This window comes from Apium graveolens, chromosome 5 (genome assembly GCF_009905375.1).
Source record: "Apium graveolens cultivar Ventura chromosome 5, ASM990537v1, whole genome shotgun sequence".
NCBI lineage: Eukaryota > Viridiplantae > Streptophyta > Magnoliopsida > Apiales > Apiaceae > Apium > Apium graveolens.
In genome coordinates, this window is record NC_133651.1 from 316,835,480 (window position 1) to 316,853,653 (window position 18,174).

General features: G+C 34.2%; 1 protein-coding gene across 1 annotated transcript; it reads right to left on the reverse strand.

Annotated features, from left to right (window-relative positions):
- Window positions 1-8,167: 8,167 nt before the first annotated feature.
- On the reverse strand, window positions 8,168-17,622 carry LOC141659574 (phospholipase A(1) LCAT3). The gene is made up of 11 exons (XM_074466507.1): window positions 17,233-17,622; window positions 15,929-16,020; window positions 14,910-15,037; window positions 14,611-14,746; window positions 14,467-14,518; window positions 13,273-13,373; window positions 12,083-12,259; window positions 10,712-10,869; window positions 9,867-9,921; window positions 9,503-9,556; window positions 8,168-8,619 (listed from the first exon to the last, which is right to left on the reverse strand). The coding sequence occupies exons 1-11, from the start codon at window positions 17,444-17,446 to the stop codon at window positions 8,458-8,460; spliced, it is 1,329 nt and encodes a 442-aa protein (XP_074322608.1). The 5' UTR covers window positions 17,447-17,622; the 3' UTR covers window positions 8,168-8,457.
- Window positions 17,623-18,174: the final 552 nt, after the last annotated feature.

The following is an 18,174-nucleotide window of genomic DNA, read 5'->3' on the forward strand; positions in this document are numbered from 1 at the left end:
ACAAATATTTTTGGAGTTACCATTTATATATATAGTATCAATATGTTTAATCTTAAGAAAAAATCAAACATTTTCATTTTTCAAATTTCTTCTTTTATTTTCATTATATACATGCAATTGAAGATCGGAGTATATAGGAGATGAACATTTCATTATAAAAGCTCTATTAGTTTAATAAGCAAGTTTCTTGTTCATTATTACAACTAAACTAAAATAATCCATTGGTTGGACTTTTGAGGGTGTATTCATCTCGAAGTAATTACAAGATCACGCATGTTTGACTGGTTCATGCATGAGGAAACACCTACTTAACAACCAGGTTTTAACTTTTACTGCACTTTAACTTTACACACACATGATATGTATGCAAACTACATTAGGGTTTTGCAAGAGGCAGACAAGCCGGATAACAAGCAAGAGTAATTGGCGGAGATGCACTAATTAGAGATGCGTGGTGCGGTGTGGTGCGGTGCGGTGTCGGATCCAAGACCACGCAGGGAAGGTGGTACGCCGTGGTTCGGGGGCTTGGTTTAGACTCTAGAGATGGAGGGGTGATAAAATAATGAGTTGGGCTGAATAAAAAATGGGAAAGACAAGTAGGGCTAGACAAGGGACGGTTGGTAGTGGCGAACCCTTATGCATTGGAGTGTACAATGTGTTGCTTCTATCAATTTTCCACTCTCAATAACCATTATGCATCTAAGTTGCATAATACTCCAATAAACATTTGCATTTAGAGTTACTCTATCTATATATACAAGTGCTAGTACTCTTTTTTGTGTTGCTTAATATATATTAATAAATCCGAATTTCTTTTTAATAAATTTTTAAATAAAGCCCTTGTTCTTCGATCCATCTAAGTTTAGGATTTACTTTCCTCCTATATTAAAACATTAAAATCTAATTAATAAAAATCCAAATCAATGCAGAATATAACAAATATGATTAATAAAATTATATTATATATCTATATATCTATATATATATATTGTAAGTCATATTTAACCCACTGTTCCAGACCTTAAATTATTATTTTAGGGGTTCAGATCTAAGAATTTTTTTTACCTTTTCGCTTATCCGCGGAAGGGAGAAAAGCTCTTCCGCGGAAAATATCCGAGGAAGGTTAAAAAAAAATCTTAAATTTGGTCTTTTGAAATATAGATCTGACACGCTGCAGTAGTATATTGGATAAAATTTAACTGGTACACGATTGTCGGGGAACATGACCATATATATATATATATGGGAATGACTATCAATCGGACTTTGGAATTTAGTTTAGTTTTTTGACAACAAATTAGAAATTTGACTAAATGAAACTTTTAGTATATGTATTTGATAGTTAATTTTCTGAAATAGTTTTTGATTTTAAAAAACTAGTTTTGAAAAAAAAATACTTAAAGGAGTTTTTTCAACTATGTATATAAAGAATTAATTAAAATATCTATTAATCAAACAATTTTATTTAAAACATCTAAATTTAAATTACTAGTCAAAACAATTTGCTAATCAAAAACAGTTAATTAAAATCGTTACAGCTAAATAGCTAACAACTAATTACCAAATAAGGCCGCATATAATAATTAAGATTAATATAGTTTTGAATTTGAGGTCGAAAAGTGTTGAATATGATAAAATCTTTTTTTAATCTTTCTCTGACATCTTGAAATATTAGACGTACTTAACATTTATTTATTGTATCGAGAATTTATTCATTGTTGTTAAAATGCTCAATCTGTTCTTGAGCTAGCTGTTGCGCTGTGTACATCACCTTTAACATTAGTAGCTAGCTTAAGACTTAAGAGCTGTGTAAACATGTTAAGCTGATTATATCACGAGTGTAATTCGAGCCGAGTCGAATGATCTTGACTTATCAAATTCAGGTTTAAGTTTTTTTATCCAGTCGGGTCTAAACCTTCGAGCTGTTATCCAATTTTCAGAGTTTATCAGAGTTTCTAAACTCAAAACACTCATAGAACTAACACGAGAGAGAGATGAAATGAAAGAGAGAGAGAGACAGAGAGAGAGATGAAATGAGAGAGAGGGAGAGAGAGAGACAGAGACAGAGACAGAGAGATGAAATGAGAGAGAGAGAGAGAGGGAGGGAGGGAGAGAGAGAGATGAAATGAGAGAGAGAGGGAGGAAATGAGAGAGAGAGTGATGAAATGAGAGAGAGAGTGATGAAATGAGAGAGAGAGAGAGAGAGAGAGAGAGAGAGAGCATGGTGGAGGGAAGTGAGATATGTGTTGGAGAAATCAGCGGAGCACCCGTGCCTTCTTGGGAACACATCAAATGTTTATTACTACTTTGATTTGCCAGTCTCTTCCCCCCTGCAATATCGCACGGTCTACCATGCACATTATTCCATTCAACTCTCCCACAAAATTAGGTTAAAACAAAAACTCCTCATTTTTTTTATCATTTTCACAGTTAAATAATCTGAGCCCCGAGGAGAGAAGAGGATCCAAGACGTGCCCATCCATCAATTACATACTATCACATACCAGACTCCCAGTCCTCTCACAGTTATATTTGTCATCCCCCAGAGATCTTTATTTGCAGCTTTGTGTTTTTTAATTATCTGTTTCTTATTACTTTTTGTTAAATATTATAGAAAGAAGATTAAAGACTATAAAGACAAAGAGCTGATAAAATACTATGATGGATTTCAAAAGGGGTGGATTTTACTGGTGTGTGCAGATGATGATGAGTAACAGTGGAATTTGCATGTACTGGTAATATTCTTTTGTATTCGGATTCCGAACGCTTCTTGGTTGTATTCTCGCTCAATTATTGAAAAGTAAGTAACGTTCGATCTTGCAAAAATAATTTAAAAAAAAATTCAAGTGAAATGTAAATAATTTTGATCGGTGAAGATACTTGTATATATATTACGTGAGAGGAATATAGATTCATATACGAGAGATCAACTTTATTTACGAGAGAATAGTAAATATCATTTCAACGACTCCATATTTATGAACAGTTTTGGCAACTATTATAAATACTAGTCTCTCTGTTTTCTTTTATATGTCGTTTGACTTTGTTGCACACAATCTAAGTACTTTGACCGCATATATAAAATAAAATTTTTTAAAATTTTCTTTTTCTAAATTAAAGTTTTAGTTATATATTTATATTCACAAAAAGAAAAAATTAGAAATTATTATTCTACGTATGCGGTCAAAGCAGTTAGAAGTGTGTGCATAAAGGTTAACCGTTATAATAAAAAACAGAGGGAGTATAACATTTCTCAACTTATATTTATTTAAGTTTTGTTTTTTTATAATTTTTAAAGATATCCGACTCTAAATCGGATTTACTTGCATAAAACTGCTAGGGCCTTGGTTGTGATTTTATAAAGCAAATTCTTTTAGCCCAGTTAACTCTCAACATAATTTGAGTAAAGTGCACTTTATGTACTTACATTTTGGGTGTCAGACCACTTGCAATACTAACTTTCACTATCTCTCACTTGAAATACTGCAGTAATAATTTTTTTACAGTTTGCGTGATTCCGTTAACTTCCACTAACTCCGTCTCTTTTTGCAGGGGTATGATTGTCATATCCTTATTACAACGGCTACATCAGTTATATATACACGCCTTTTACCCCAATTACATGTATATACCGAATTCTAAACCCTAATTAGAAAGTGAGCATCACAATGGCCTCCTCCAATGTTGCTGCTGGTGAAGACTTGCTCGATGTTATGTGTGATTGTTACCGAATGAGTGTTGTGAAGACTCGTTGGTTTGGAGTAAATGCAGGCAGGAGGTTCAGAGAATGTGGAGATGATAATTGCGGGTATCACAAGTGGATCGACCCACCACTTAGTGCTCGAGCAGTAGCGGTGATTGAAGAGCTACAACAAAGAAATGTTGATGCGATCGACAAGCTCAGGCGGAGGATGGATCGAATGGTTGCAAGGCACCAAGCTCAGTTGGATAAGCTGAAGAGGAAGGAAGAATTTACAGTCATTGCAATGTTTGTCCTTTTCTCTCTCATAATGAACATGGTGCTGCAGTCATTGGGACAAGTTAGTGTGGACGAGGAAGGTTACGACTCAATCGACGAGTAGAGGGGTAGACCTATGTTTAGTTTGCTTAAGTGTTTTAGTTTGATTTTCTATGCAATCAGTTTGTTTTGTACTATGATCATTGTTATTGTGAACAAATCTAAGTGAAAGAATGTAGTGGTGGTTGTGTTTCCTGAAAAATCTTGTGTATTGTTCATTTCATTTCACTAGCCATATACCAGTATGAGCAATAAGAAGTCACTACAGTAATGGTATACAAAATCAAATGCATAAGTAATCAAGTGCCTTGACATAACCATTGTCTTGTGTCATTACATGATGTAATGTCAACTGTCTTAACACATACAATTACATCCAAAAGTAAGGCATAAATAGTCATCAGATTACATCCAAAAGTAAGGCATAAATAGTCCAAGAGCATAAAAAACCACAGACAAACTTTCATAGTAAAGAAGTCATGACAAATCTAAATCTTCCAAACTGGATTGTCCTTAAGTTTGGACTGCATTTCTCTTCTCTTGGCCTGAATATTTTCATAGGTAGTGGTTGTGACATTGTTCCTGGTGCTCACTGTCTTGGGCTGAATTCCAAGAGGAGTGTTTGTTGACTTTTGTTGACATTTCTTTGTCTTGAATACACCACATTGGGTACCCTCACAGGATCCACCACCAACTTCTGGAATTGATTTGGACTGCATTGGATCTTGCACAGGAGGAACATTTGTTTGTGTTTCAGGTGCCTTCTTCTTTGGGGTGTACTTCTGCCTTACTCTCATTATCTTTCTTGGTGATGTCCTTCTTCCTTGCACCTCATGAACTGATATGTCAGTCTGAGTCACATTTCTAGCTTCATGAGGAATAAGATTCTGCACAGGAGGAATATCAGTTTGTCCAGTTGTGGGTGCCTCGGGTGCCTTCTTCTTGGGGATGTACTTCTTCCTTGTCTTAACTGTCTTTTCACATCCATTTGCAATGTCTGAAGCCTAACACACATGGATAAACAGTCATTAGCACTTGTGTTTACCAAATTATTGACAAAAAGGTTTGGTATTTACCTTTGCGGGACAGGTTCTTGTATTATGTCCATACTCAGTGCAATAGGTGCACTTGACAGTTGTATTTTGCCTTTTCAACCTAGTTGCATCAACACCAACCACATCATTTTTCTTGCTCCTTTTCTTTTTAGGCCTACCTGTTTGAGGCTTGACCTCTGGTGGAAGAGGTTTAGGATATGGGGTCTCTATCCATTCCTCTTCACCACAGATAGGCTCAACAATATATTTGTAGCATTCCAAGAAGAGGTCTTTAGTAAAACATTGATGAATAAATGGTTCATAACCTTTTTTACTCCATGCTATGCATGCACAAGCATGGTAGCATGGGATACCTGATAATTCCCATTTCTTGCAAGCACATTTATGTGCCTCCAAGTCAACCACCATCTCATAACCTCCAGCTGTCATGGTGACCAAGTATCTTGCACCACCACTCCATAAAACATGACATCCTTTGCTTTGGTCAATTGCCCTATATACAAATAGTTATTTTTCAGGTATAAGTCACTTAAAAACATACACAGAGAATACTATAATTAGGATAAAAGTACTTACTTATTCAGCCTCCTCATAGCATTAGGACATATGGGGTTCAGAGCATAGCTGTTTTGTATTTTGTCCCTCCTTTGTTGTATCCTCCTCATCACATCTTTGTGAATTGCTTTCAACATTGATATTATAGGAAGATCCCTATACTTTGTGATGCTACTGTTGAAGACTTCACAGTGGTTATTGACAAAAATGTCACTCTTGCATATTGCTCTGAAAGCACTCCTACTCCATTGGCTTCTTGGTTTCTCAGCTAACCAGTCATAGCATTTTTTTGACAGCTGCCCATGTCAGCAACATATCAGATGTGTTATAGATAAGGCAGACAGTAAAGACAATATAGATTATGTATACCTTTTTTAGCTCCTCCATATGTTTTTTAGCTCATTACCATACTCCCACAACTTCCCATACTGATCAACATGTTTCCCATTAATTTTCTCTAATGCCTTCTTCTTTGCCCTGCCTATTGCAAAAATGGAAACATGACAGTTCCAATCATTTACCACCTTCTGTAGGAATGAAGCTAAGGGCCATGTGGGATTCATTCTGATATCATCCTCATAATAGTTAGCTATCCATCTTGAATTTATCTGTTTCTGGTGAAAAGTCTGTGTGCATGTGTGTTTAGGATTATACACCTTGATCTGGTAGGTGTCTGTCCTCTGTGGCTTTGAGGCATATATCTTCCACTCACATTTCCCTTCACAAATAAACCTCACCCTACTTCCATAGTTCCTGCACTGCTTAATAGGTCTCCTCTCCAGTATAGCTTGTTTTTTAACTGCATCTCTAAACATTTTTGATGTTGCAAATAACATACCAATCTGAAATTTGGGTTCTTTCATGTCTGTCTTAGGGTTGAATACTGGATAGGGAATCTCATCCTCATCAGTGCTATTAGAGGCCATCCTCTCTTCTTCACTGTCTATGAAATGACTAGAAGCATCAGATGCATACCCTTCTTCATCTTCACTAAAACTATCTGCTTCCTTTTCCATCTGCATAAGATTAAGTATGCCTTCTTCATAAGTTTTTTTGGCCTTGCCATCTTTCTCAGCTGTATTGACTGTTGTTTTGTCCTTACCTTCTTTCTTAGCTTTTTCCTTGCTCTTCTTCTGTCTTTCACTCTTGTGGTAGCATACTTCCTCATCAGTGCTGTCTAAATTTGAGGAATCAGAATGAAAACTGCAGTCACTTAGCTCATCTGGGATGTACTCCTCATCACTGTCCCCATCACTCTGTAAATCACCTTCATCATCAACCATTTCCTTAACATCACCCATCTGTTCTACATTTTCCTCAACATCATTCATAGGTTCAACATACTGAATGTTCATATCCTGTGAAGGTTGAAAGTCTTGGGTAGGTACACCATCAATATCAACAGCAGTCAGAGGTATCATGGTCTCTGAATAAACATATATCATTCTATCAGCAGGCATTAGTTCACACATCTCAACAATATCACTGTCACTTTGTAAAGGCCATAAACCCCTAGAAATATCTGTCTTTGGTAACTTATATGAAAAGGTGTGTGCTCCTAATACACCACAATCCCTTAACATATTTCCTACCTCTATAAGGCTCATGGTGTCACTATCACACATGTCAACAAAATCAATTTCTCCACCTACATATCTCACAGGGTTCTCTTCAAACTTTCCACCATAGTGTAGTTTAATACTAAACAGTCCTGGATACTCTGCAAAGAAAATGAAGAAATAATTGCATACAAATTCATACTCTATACACTTAAAATAGTGCAAACCCTAATAGTACAGAACAAAACCTAAAATACAAAAAAACAATCATTTTCGACTATTTGTACACTCCTGATGAAACACAAGGGACCACCATAAACATATTTTTATCACTTTCTAGTATAAAAACGAAAAGAACCACATGAATACAGCTCGAAGCACATGCAACACATTAAATAGACAAAAAGATTCAAAACTAAACTAAAAATTCATATTCTAACAAAATAAAACCCTAATCGAACATATATGTACAAGAATACAAAAAGCCCCTTTTCAATTAGAACCCTAGTTCTCAATTAGAGCACTAACCTCCGTAATCAGGACCTTCATGAGGCTGGTAAGCATATCTGTCTTTCCTATCTCTGATGAACCACGCCATTGTAGCAGCAACAACGATCTTCTAGCGGGAAAAAGAGTTTTGTTTTCTTCTCTAAAAGGCGAGAGACAGAGATGAGAACTTCTTTCTTTCAATAAAGTGGCAGAATATGATTGTCGCGTTGTAATAAGGATATGACAATCATACCCCTGCAAAAAGAGACGGAGTTAGTGGAAGTTAACGGAATCACGCAAACTATACAAAATTTATTACTGCGGTATTTCAAGTGAGAGATAATGAAAGTTAGTATTGCAAGTGGTCTGACACCCAAAATGTAAGTACATAAAGTGCATTTTACTCACATAATTTTGATAAATATTATAAAATTTTGACCTTCATTTAAAAATTAAAATTGTATTCTCATATGAAAGCAGATGAAGATAAAAAAGGATAAAAATAAAACATTATTTGCATTCCCACTTGTGGCTCAGAGTTCTTTTAAGCTCAGAGTTCTGTTTTTCAGACTAATTAGGCTTATATGCCTTACAATTTGAGTATTTGTTCTCCAATAATCGAACCCAGAACCTAGGACGGACGACAAGAGATAAACCTTAACCACTTGAGTTATATTGTATACAAGGATTCTCAATAACCATTATGGGTCCTTTCCAAATACTACAAGGATTATCATAGTTCGCTGATAGTTTACTAGGTAATATCATCATAATATACAAATTACTGTATACATGCATCCATTACTTTGGCAGTTGTCGAGCCCGAGCTGACCTCGTATACTCCCAGCCATTTTTTGAGGAGTTCAAATACCTTTTCATCTTTTAGCAGTTCGCGGTGAGTACCAACAACCCCTGCTCTTTCGGTGGCTGCAAATCCATCAGCCTGTCGGATGCATAAGAAAGTACAGTGATATCAATCAATCTATCAGAAGCAAGTAAAAGTAGGTGGTCATAAATATTAACTCCGTCTATATGTGCTCCCTGATATAGTGAATGCATATATATAACTTTCTTTCAATTGGTCAAAATTGTTGACAAAAATGGTAGTTTTGTGATTCCTAAATAATGGTTGTATTAGGTATATGAATTTTTTACTTATTTTAATTAGATATTTTTTTTATTTTACACGTCCCACGGGCAGAGAAAATAATAAATTGCACACTTAAGGTATACATCTTCCCGAAGGGGATACTAAACCAAGAACAATTAAATTTCAGCTCCTTAAAAAAGCTTCACCGTAATTACCTTTTAATTGTGTACTGTTGAAGCGGTACTATCACATAAACAAATGTTAAGGTGTATTTGCAAGGGTAACTCTACCCTTCGACGTAACCGCTATAAAAGTTAATGCTAATCGCTACATTAGGAATAAGGGAATACATAAATTATTAAAAAAAAAAAATTGAAGATGAAAACTTTCTTATTCATTTAGTTATATTGGAGGCTGGCTGGTGAGGGTGACAATTTTAAAGTCTATCTTGACTTTCCGCTGTGATATTCATCAATGCCTCAAAGGTGGTACCTTAGACACCTAGAACTCAACTATTATCAATATTGCTTACATTTAACCAGAAAATAACTATATGATTAATATTGCTAAGCAAATTAATATATGTACTACCAGAATAAGTTCACATCAGATATATTCAGTTAATCATTGTGATTGTGAAGTTTTCCTGCAACAATGTTTTGTATATATTATATTGAAATCAGAGGTTCTAACGGTGCCTATGGCCAAGAATAACTTTGAAAGTTAGATTTAGCACCTTTGCAGATTCTGAAGGGACTGTTCCATCTCCATCCACGTACGAGTACACAGGCTGGAGCATTGCGAAAAATGAAACATATGAGAAAACATTCACTACTCCTCAATCTAGCAACATGTTCAATTTGATGTTGCACATGTATGTCACATACAAAAAATCCCCAATATTTACCAATCAATTCTACAATGTTAAGACTTGCATCCCATTTAAATAAAGGAATTAGTGAAAATTTGGTGGTTATGAGAGCTCAAATATCAGACGCAATTTACAGATATTTCCAACCTCAAAGATACATATCAAGTTTCATGATACGGCACATCAATTGACCAGACCTATTAATATACATGACACTCTAACCCCTTACCAATGTGTGGCATACTTCAGATAATTCCTGAATTGGAGAAGTTTCTGAACCATAGCTGAAAACAACATTAAAAATAAATGTAGATGTTAGATATGACAGTTCATTTAAAACAATAGTGAAACTTTGATTAGATATCATACAGGAACTTTGTACCGAAAATAAGATCCATTTCGTCATACCATAAACTTATGAGGAGAACATACGTACTGTATATGAATATAGTTTTAAACAATTCGGAGGGGAATATAATTCGAAAGCGTAATAAGTATTATATAGTTGGTTAGTTTCATAAATATTACTTGAAATTATGGTTTAATCCTATTAAATGTCTAAATGTAGGGATCTAATAGGAAGTGAAAGATATCACAAAAATAAATAGCTTCTTTAGTACTTCACGAGGCACTTACAAACAGTATAATGTTCTCTGATGTTGTTATAAAAAGAGAAAAAGCAGTCTCAACAGGCAAGTTAAATAAAATCTATTAGCTACAGCACAATAGACAACCAAATATGATATATACTCCCTCTGTCCAAAAAAGTAAGCCTCAATATAAACCATTAGGCTAATTACCAGAACTGTCAAATTAAATTTAACGGCTGAAATCATTATTTAAAAAATTGTATAACAAAAAAAGAGCATTCTTAAAATGTTTGCATAAAATAAACCCTTCTATTTTTTCACTGTGCAAGTGTTTAGAACACTGACAGGTTTTGGCAATAAATAAACACATCTACGATGCGTAAGGGTAATATTTAGAGGGAGAGTATTCTTAAGTGCATATGGTTAACTATAACCAGAAAAAATTATCTATCTACAAGCAAATAAATGTAATTTCTATACCTACCAGACATCGAAAGGTGTCTCAAAAGATGTCCCGAATATGTTATAGAACGAGATCCCTTCAGGTAGTTTTACATTATTAAGCATTTTCCGAGTATCAGAAGCCCAGTTGAGAATAGAGAAGTTGAAAGGTAAGGCAACTGTTTTCCCGTCATACTCTAACTGAAACAGATCACAGATAGTTGAGACAAAAAGCGATAAGTACTAGCTTCACAGTAAACAGTTAGTGTGAAGTGATACACGCGCTAAAAAAATCATATGCACTTTTGTATTTAAAGAAAAATCCTGATTTACAAGGGAGCATCGACTAACAAATATGCACAACAAACTGTTTGGAAGCAATAATTATAAGCCTATATTGCCATGACATGTAAAGTTCTTTGACACGGTCGTCTTTCCACAGAATGATACTCAACTTCCTATATCAAAGACATGTCTACTATAATTTTGCATGACTTCAAATGACAATCAAATGCATAGTTCTCGAGATAACCCAATACCTAACCGTAATCGGTTGCTCGTCATCTCTTCTGATTTCTGAAATGCTAGAAACTAGATTGAAATCGGCTGTTAATACACAGATAATTATTTTTCCATTATAGACAATGCATATTTGTTTGAATCACAGAAACTAAGATTTCATCCACGGTGGCTGCTTTATTTTTCTCTTTCTTTGGTTATGTATAGACCTCAGCAGATAAATCCAACTTGCTCTTGATGCCCAGGTCCAATTATAGTGAAACAAATCATTACAGGTTCTATAATGTGTTTGTTGCTGGAATCTCTACTTATATATAAGAACCGGGACAGAGTTCTGATCTCTTACAATCAGTTGGTCTCATTGTACATCAATGTAATACTGATGATCATATTACATAAGCTCAGAATTCTTCTTGCAATTACAATATGTAATGATATATGGTTAAGGCAATAATACAATACATGTAGATTGTTATTATAAACAAATTTTACTGTGGTGTGTGCTTTGCATACGAGTTTCTATCACCTGATGAGGGTAAATACTTTCACCAAAAATATAAAGAATTGTCCGCACTATATAACAGTTTGCACCAATATATCCTTCCAAGGTCAGCTTGATTTAAATTTAAAAATCCGTTTACCAAGAAAATAAAATCCAAGCCTGATATCTGAAAAACAGCCTCTCTGAGGCTTTGCCATTTCATGAAGCAGCCATATGACCAGAAAAATTCAAGGTTTCTTCTATAACTGTTATTGATGAGAAGAAACTAAGAGGGCTTTCCATATTCTGTAAGAGATTTAAGAGCTGTTTAAAGGTGACAAATTTGTCACTACTTGTTTGACTACAATGTTATTATTGCAGCACATACATCATTACAAGAGTCAAGAATAGTACCTCGTTATTTCTCAGTGCTTCTTCAAACAGAAGAACACTTTCATTTGGGCCATATGACTCCAAGTTGACAGTTTCACCATCAGTTGATTGTCCCCGCCATACTAATATTTCAGGTTGTTTTTTCCACTTGAATTTAGGATTTGGCAACATCTCATATATTGATGGGCACTCCACCAGCTACACATCAGACATAATTTTAGGTATGTATATACATATTCCAAACGAAACATAAACCCCAAATTGACAGCTTATTTCCACGAAAGTAAATAAATAAGTTATGCTTATTATGCATTAGGTTCTACTCACTTGTACATGCCTTATAGATGAGGGGTGCTTACGTGGTTTGGATTTCTGTTGTACTTAAATAGTACAGAATAAAAAATTGAAGTCTAAATAACTATGGTCCAGAAGCAAAGTAGTCAAGTTCAGAAAACAATAAATATTTAATGTAACTGGACAACCAAGGCCTGCATGTATTGTAAACTTATGCATCCTAAAACATTTTTCAAACTGCACAGTAATTGTTGTATCCCCAGCTTATGGACATACAAGATAAGTGTATCTAGACTCTAGAGTAGTTCAATAACAGATTATTCTGGTGAAAAGTTAAATACAGCTTGGCTACAAACTCTTGGTTAAGTTGAACTGAAACGTGTAGTAATAGATTTCTATTATTGTTATTATGTATCTCACTGATGCATTCAAGGACGAACTTTCTGGAATGGGGCAAGCAAAGGTTGAATCCGTGAATGGATTGTTGTAACAGCTAATTGATCATGACCGATAACTTTTGTTAAATAATCAACTCTTATGAAACCTTTGATTTATAAAGGAGGACTTAATTGAAACATAAATTAGATTCAACATCTTTTACAAGGCAAGTTCCTTTAGGGAATAGGGAGAACTTTTGCCACCTCAATAAGATTTTTTTACACACCCTAAAAAAGATAAAAAAAAAAAAAGCTAGAACTGTCCTGAAAATTCTAAAACTCGTCCTTACCAAAAAACAGATTATATCAAATATTTTTAAACCTAATAATTAACGCACTCTTAATTATGTAGCCTCTAATTTGTGAAAGAGGAAACCATTATATTTTACTAGTTTACAAAAATTAACCGTGGCATCAAAATTTCAGTGGATCACCCACAGCTCCGTAGCTGTATAAGAATTATAATAATAGAGAAATTACCAATTGATGCATCGACCACCTTGACACAAAAAAGTAGCTTTCAAAGCCTTCGACAAATTGCAGTCCAGTTAAGAGTGTGTCATTGATGCATCCAGGTGCACCTGTCAAGCATGAAACAAGCTCGTGATAAGGAAAGGTCTGCATAACATACTTAGACACTGTAAGCATATAGGTTGACACATATAATGATTGCCTGATGTCCAATGTTCTTTAAAGGTAAGGATACTTCTTAAGCAAATAAGAGTCAATCAAGAGCCCAGAAACAAGGAAATGTTCTTAAAATTACATTGGTAGGTGTTCTTAAATACATTTGTTAGCAATTAAGAGCCAAAATATTCTATCTTCCCCTTCTCCTTGCTGCTGTGACTTTACACAAGGAAAACAAGTAGTCTGTTTCCATTCAGAAATATTTTGAAGTAACAAGTTAAGGTTTTAAAAAATAGATATCTCACATATAAGTGAGTGTGTGTTTGTTTGAAAACACGATGAAACATTAGAACCAATAAGTTTGCCAAGATGTACCAGCACAAAATCTATACGCGTATTTTATTAACACAAGGGAATCAATTAAAAAAAATGTTTTTGCTAAACATTAATATAGACAAAGACTCCACAAACTTGACGAAGTCCCCACAAATTAGGCAAAATCGACTGAACATGCTAAAAAAAAGTACCAGAGTCATAATCACTGGTGGGTATGGTTTGTCATGTTGTCCATTAAGACCTTTACCTGCACAACTAATAAACCCTTATCCCAGTTGAGTACCTGAACAAGCTAGGTTTGAATCTACCAGTTGGATAAAGATATTTCTTTTACCATGTTTCTCAGTTGAGCAGAAGTGGATTGAACTGAACATAGAGCATGAATTTTTTTGTATACCTTGGTATTACCCACAGATCAAAATATATAAAACAAATATTACAAGTGATATCATTTAAGTGGCTCTATAGTGCTAAAGGCTAGTACAGTTGATTCGTTACTAGGATTCTTAAGGTGACATCCTAGATCTCACTGGCCTTAGAAATAGCAGCACAACGCACAGGCATACAAGTGTTGATTTTCTTTGTTGCATACTCTAGCTGTTTTAACTTAAACCATGGATTTGTTTTGTCTCTTATTTTTTTGAAGGAAACAATAACTAAAGATGAAAGATTTACGTAGGAAAATCTGAAACGGTAGTATGTAGTAATTACCTTGAAAAGGACATGCAATAGCGATCCACTTATTAACATACTTGGAGAATATCTGTACAGATATAAAATGTCATCCCTTTTGAATATTATGGTTTTAAACATGTCTTGGATATGTTTTCTTTGATAAGTATGGAAGAAGAGTACCTCATTATGAAGTGAAATAAAACACATTACTAGAAGTCCACCCATAGAGTGTGTAATTAAGTTGACTTTTCTTCCTCCAGAAGCTTTGTATGCAGTTTCCAATTTTTCTTTAAGATCATCCATAGATTTGCCAATTCTGCCAGAGATACAAGACAAGTGACAAAATGTTGGGCCCTTTATCGGTTTAACAAGATTATAGAACTTTGAGCTATTCGGCACAACTTGGGTGGGTTCAAGTCATTATCTTATCATCTATGTAGGTTTGAAGAAATTTTAGCAGATAGCACAAAAAAAATTACCTATTACTTTGCCGGAAGTCATAACCATATCCAAACAACGTTGTTCCTTTCTTGTAACCACATCCAATTAGCATATCAATCATATCATGAAAATGGTATACATCCGTCAGATGCATACATTTTACCATCTGCCATAACAAGACAAGTAAGAGGAATTCTATTTCTTATATGCAAACATATATTTACCATACATATAATTTCTCATATACAAAACAATCCTAATTTGGTTATTTAAGTGAAAACTCGTAACATAATTACTCTCTTAGACTCATGCGAAATCCAGATAAAAATAAAAATATAAGATTCTTTGTGATCAATAGTTCTGTAAACAACCCATACAGTTAAAAATATACTAGTACACACTATAGCCAATTAACATTCTGAAATGTTGTTTGACTGCAAGAAGTAGAATTTGAGAGTCTCTCTGGAAATTGAAATCAATTAACATCCTGAAATGTTGTTTGACTGCAAGAAGTAGAATTTGAGAGTCTCTCTGGAAATTGAAATGAGAACAAGCCCCAGCTAAATATATGGCATGAAGATTAAAAAAATCAACCTAGAAAACAAATAATCTATGAGAAGATTTGGCAATGTCCCTTAATTTTTTACCTATAACTGTTGCAGCCAACATTGTTCCCGACTTCCCATTATATTTATATATAAAAATTTATGTGCCCTTTTCAATTCAATCAAGCCATTGAATTTTTTTGAATTTCTGAAATATCCCTATGATAAATGTAAAGGGGTCAGTAGCACGAGTGGCAGACAACAGGGACAGTTTTGACATGGTACAAGTTTACCGCCTGTCACATACATGTTTACGTTTATTTGACAGTTACAAATAACATAATTCTTCTTGCTTCAAATGCATTCCACCAAACTGACGGTACATTTGCGATAGATGATACAAAGTAATGGAACTATAAAATGAAAGATGTGATATACATAAGACATGAAATATGCAACACTTAATACTAAAAATGTGAAATAATTTAGAAAATAGTAACTGTCAAACTTACATAAGAAGGATCTAAAATATCAATTGCATAGAGTCCATAATCATCTTGAGGGACTGCAACTTCAATGCTATCATCCACCGATTCCGTATAACCTAAAATCCACCCCAGAAACCAAAAGAAACAATACCAGTTAAGATATTTACAAATTTACCAAATAAACACAAAAGAAAGCAACCAAATATTAAGTTGCATGATAGACCAATACTATTGAAACTATTATTTTGTGGTAAATAACTAATCAAGCACGAAAAAAATAATAGCAGTTACACATAAAAACAAAGATTCAAGGTAGTTCTGTCTGGCCACACTGCACAAGATGCACTAATATCTTATAAAATGATATTCAGTTACTTTCTGGGAGTACAAGTAAAAACGTAGCCTTTCACGAAAAAAGACCAACTGATAAGATTTCAGTTTATTAAGTGTTATAAAATCGTGATGTTACAAGGCATCAAAGAAGAGTCTTACGCCCCGCATATATGATAAATTGATAACGTAACACATTAGATTATACAATGCTTGCAGATTTTCACTCGTGCATATCTCATATCACGTAATTCCTCATATTATTCAACATCTGACATATTTTTCTCTTACAACTTCCTTCTTAAGCCAAACGCTCAACTCTAAAATAAAAACTATACGACTATTATAGATCAAAGGATGTATCAAGAACTAACTTCACACCTAAAAGAAAAACTAATCACTAAATAAGTTTATACAGATAAACAACTTAAAGAAACATGCAAAATGTTATCCACTTTTTATTTTATGTTTGCTCAAAACTCATTAAATTCCATCTACCAACTTCTCTTTAAAGCTCATCTACTCATTAAAGCTCCTAATTAACTTTAAATCTGAGCTACAAAAAAGTCAACACACTCAAATATCAAAAATAACCAAGATCATAATATTTCGTAAAAATTAACAACATACACTTATCCTTTATCATCCAAGGTCCTAGTTTCAATTCTCGCTCTCGCGATATTAAAATGAAGTTCAAACATAAACAAATTATAACTACTATAGTACACTTAACACTGAAAATATCAAAAATGATCAAGATCATAATATTCCATAACATTAACAATTTACATTAAAGACTCTCATTTATCGTCCGAGGTCCTCGGTTCAATTCTCGCTCACTCATATTAAAACATACACAAACATTACTTCTCTAGTACAAATACTAAAAATGAACACTTTCCATAACACTAACAATAAACACTAAAGACTTAAACTTTAAGTCTCTGGCTTCGTTTCTCGCTCACCCCGAGAATTTATTTAAATTTAAAAAAACAAACCTGATAGAGGATTATAAAGAGACCAGGCTTTCTTCTTAAACTCCAACTCAGCCAAGAAGATCCGAACCCAAACCCGGGTCTGAAACAACCCGAACTTCTTCTTCTTGGAATTCAAAATGGACCCACCAATGCCTGAAATGAGAACAACCGGGTCAAGTTGAGGGTCGGGCTCGGAGCTCCGACCCGGGAAGCAACAGAAACCGCTGCCCAGCATTGTTTTTTAGTTGGTCGGGTCGGGTCGGGTCAAATGGGGGGCAGAAGAAGTTAGAATGGTAGATACACACTGGTGGTGGGGTGGTTGGTTTTTAGTGTGTTGGTGTGTAGTGATATATATAGCAGTTTTTAAGTTTATCTGGAAGGTGGTAGAGGACAAGAATCTAGATTGGTTTTTTTTGTGTGGCCCTTGTGTTTTTGTTTGGGTTGCATCTTTGACCCCCCTACACTTTTTAGTTGGTTTTGGTCGAGGCTATCGAGCAGTGTTCTAAAAATCGGTTGAAACGCTAATATAGATGATATCTAGAGCGAGTGAAGTGTCCTGAGTTAGGTTTATGCGGTTAATTAGGCGATTTTTCATAAAATTGGTCAAAATCGGCAAAAATCGATTAAGGTGGTCAAAATTAGAATTAATTAATTAGTAATTAATCGAAATTAATCGGGAATTAATTGATAAAAAAATTAAAATAAGTCATAAGGGTAAAATTATAAAAAAGTAATATTTTTAATAAAAAATGAAGTTAATATATATAATGGTAATATTTATGTACTAGATTTGATATTAAAGAGGTTATATTTATTTATATAAAAAGTATTTTTTACTATTAAAATAATATAAAATATATAAATAATATATAATGCAACCGATTAATGATCTTTTGCCCGATTAAGCGCTAGGCGGTATACCAATCACACTTATCCACCTAGCAATTTTTACAACATAAATAG

Excerpts from the sequence above, each read along its gene's own strand:
- LOC141659574 (XM_074466507.1), bottom strand. The coding sequence starts at position 17,446 with ATGCTGGGCAGCGGTTTCTGTTGCTTCCCGGGTCGGAGCTCCGAGCCC. Across the intron at positions 14,747-14,909 it reads GACTTCCGGCAAAGTAATAG|AATTGGCAAATCTATGGATG; the intron begins GTAATTTTTTTT and ends TATCTCTGGCAG. Across the intron at positions 13,374-14,466 it reads TATTGCATGTCCTTTTCAAG|GTGCACCTGGATGCATCAAT; the intron begins GTAATTACTACA and ends CATGCTTGACAG.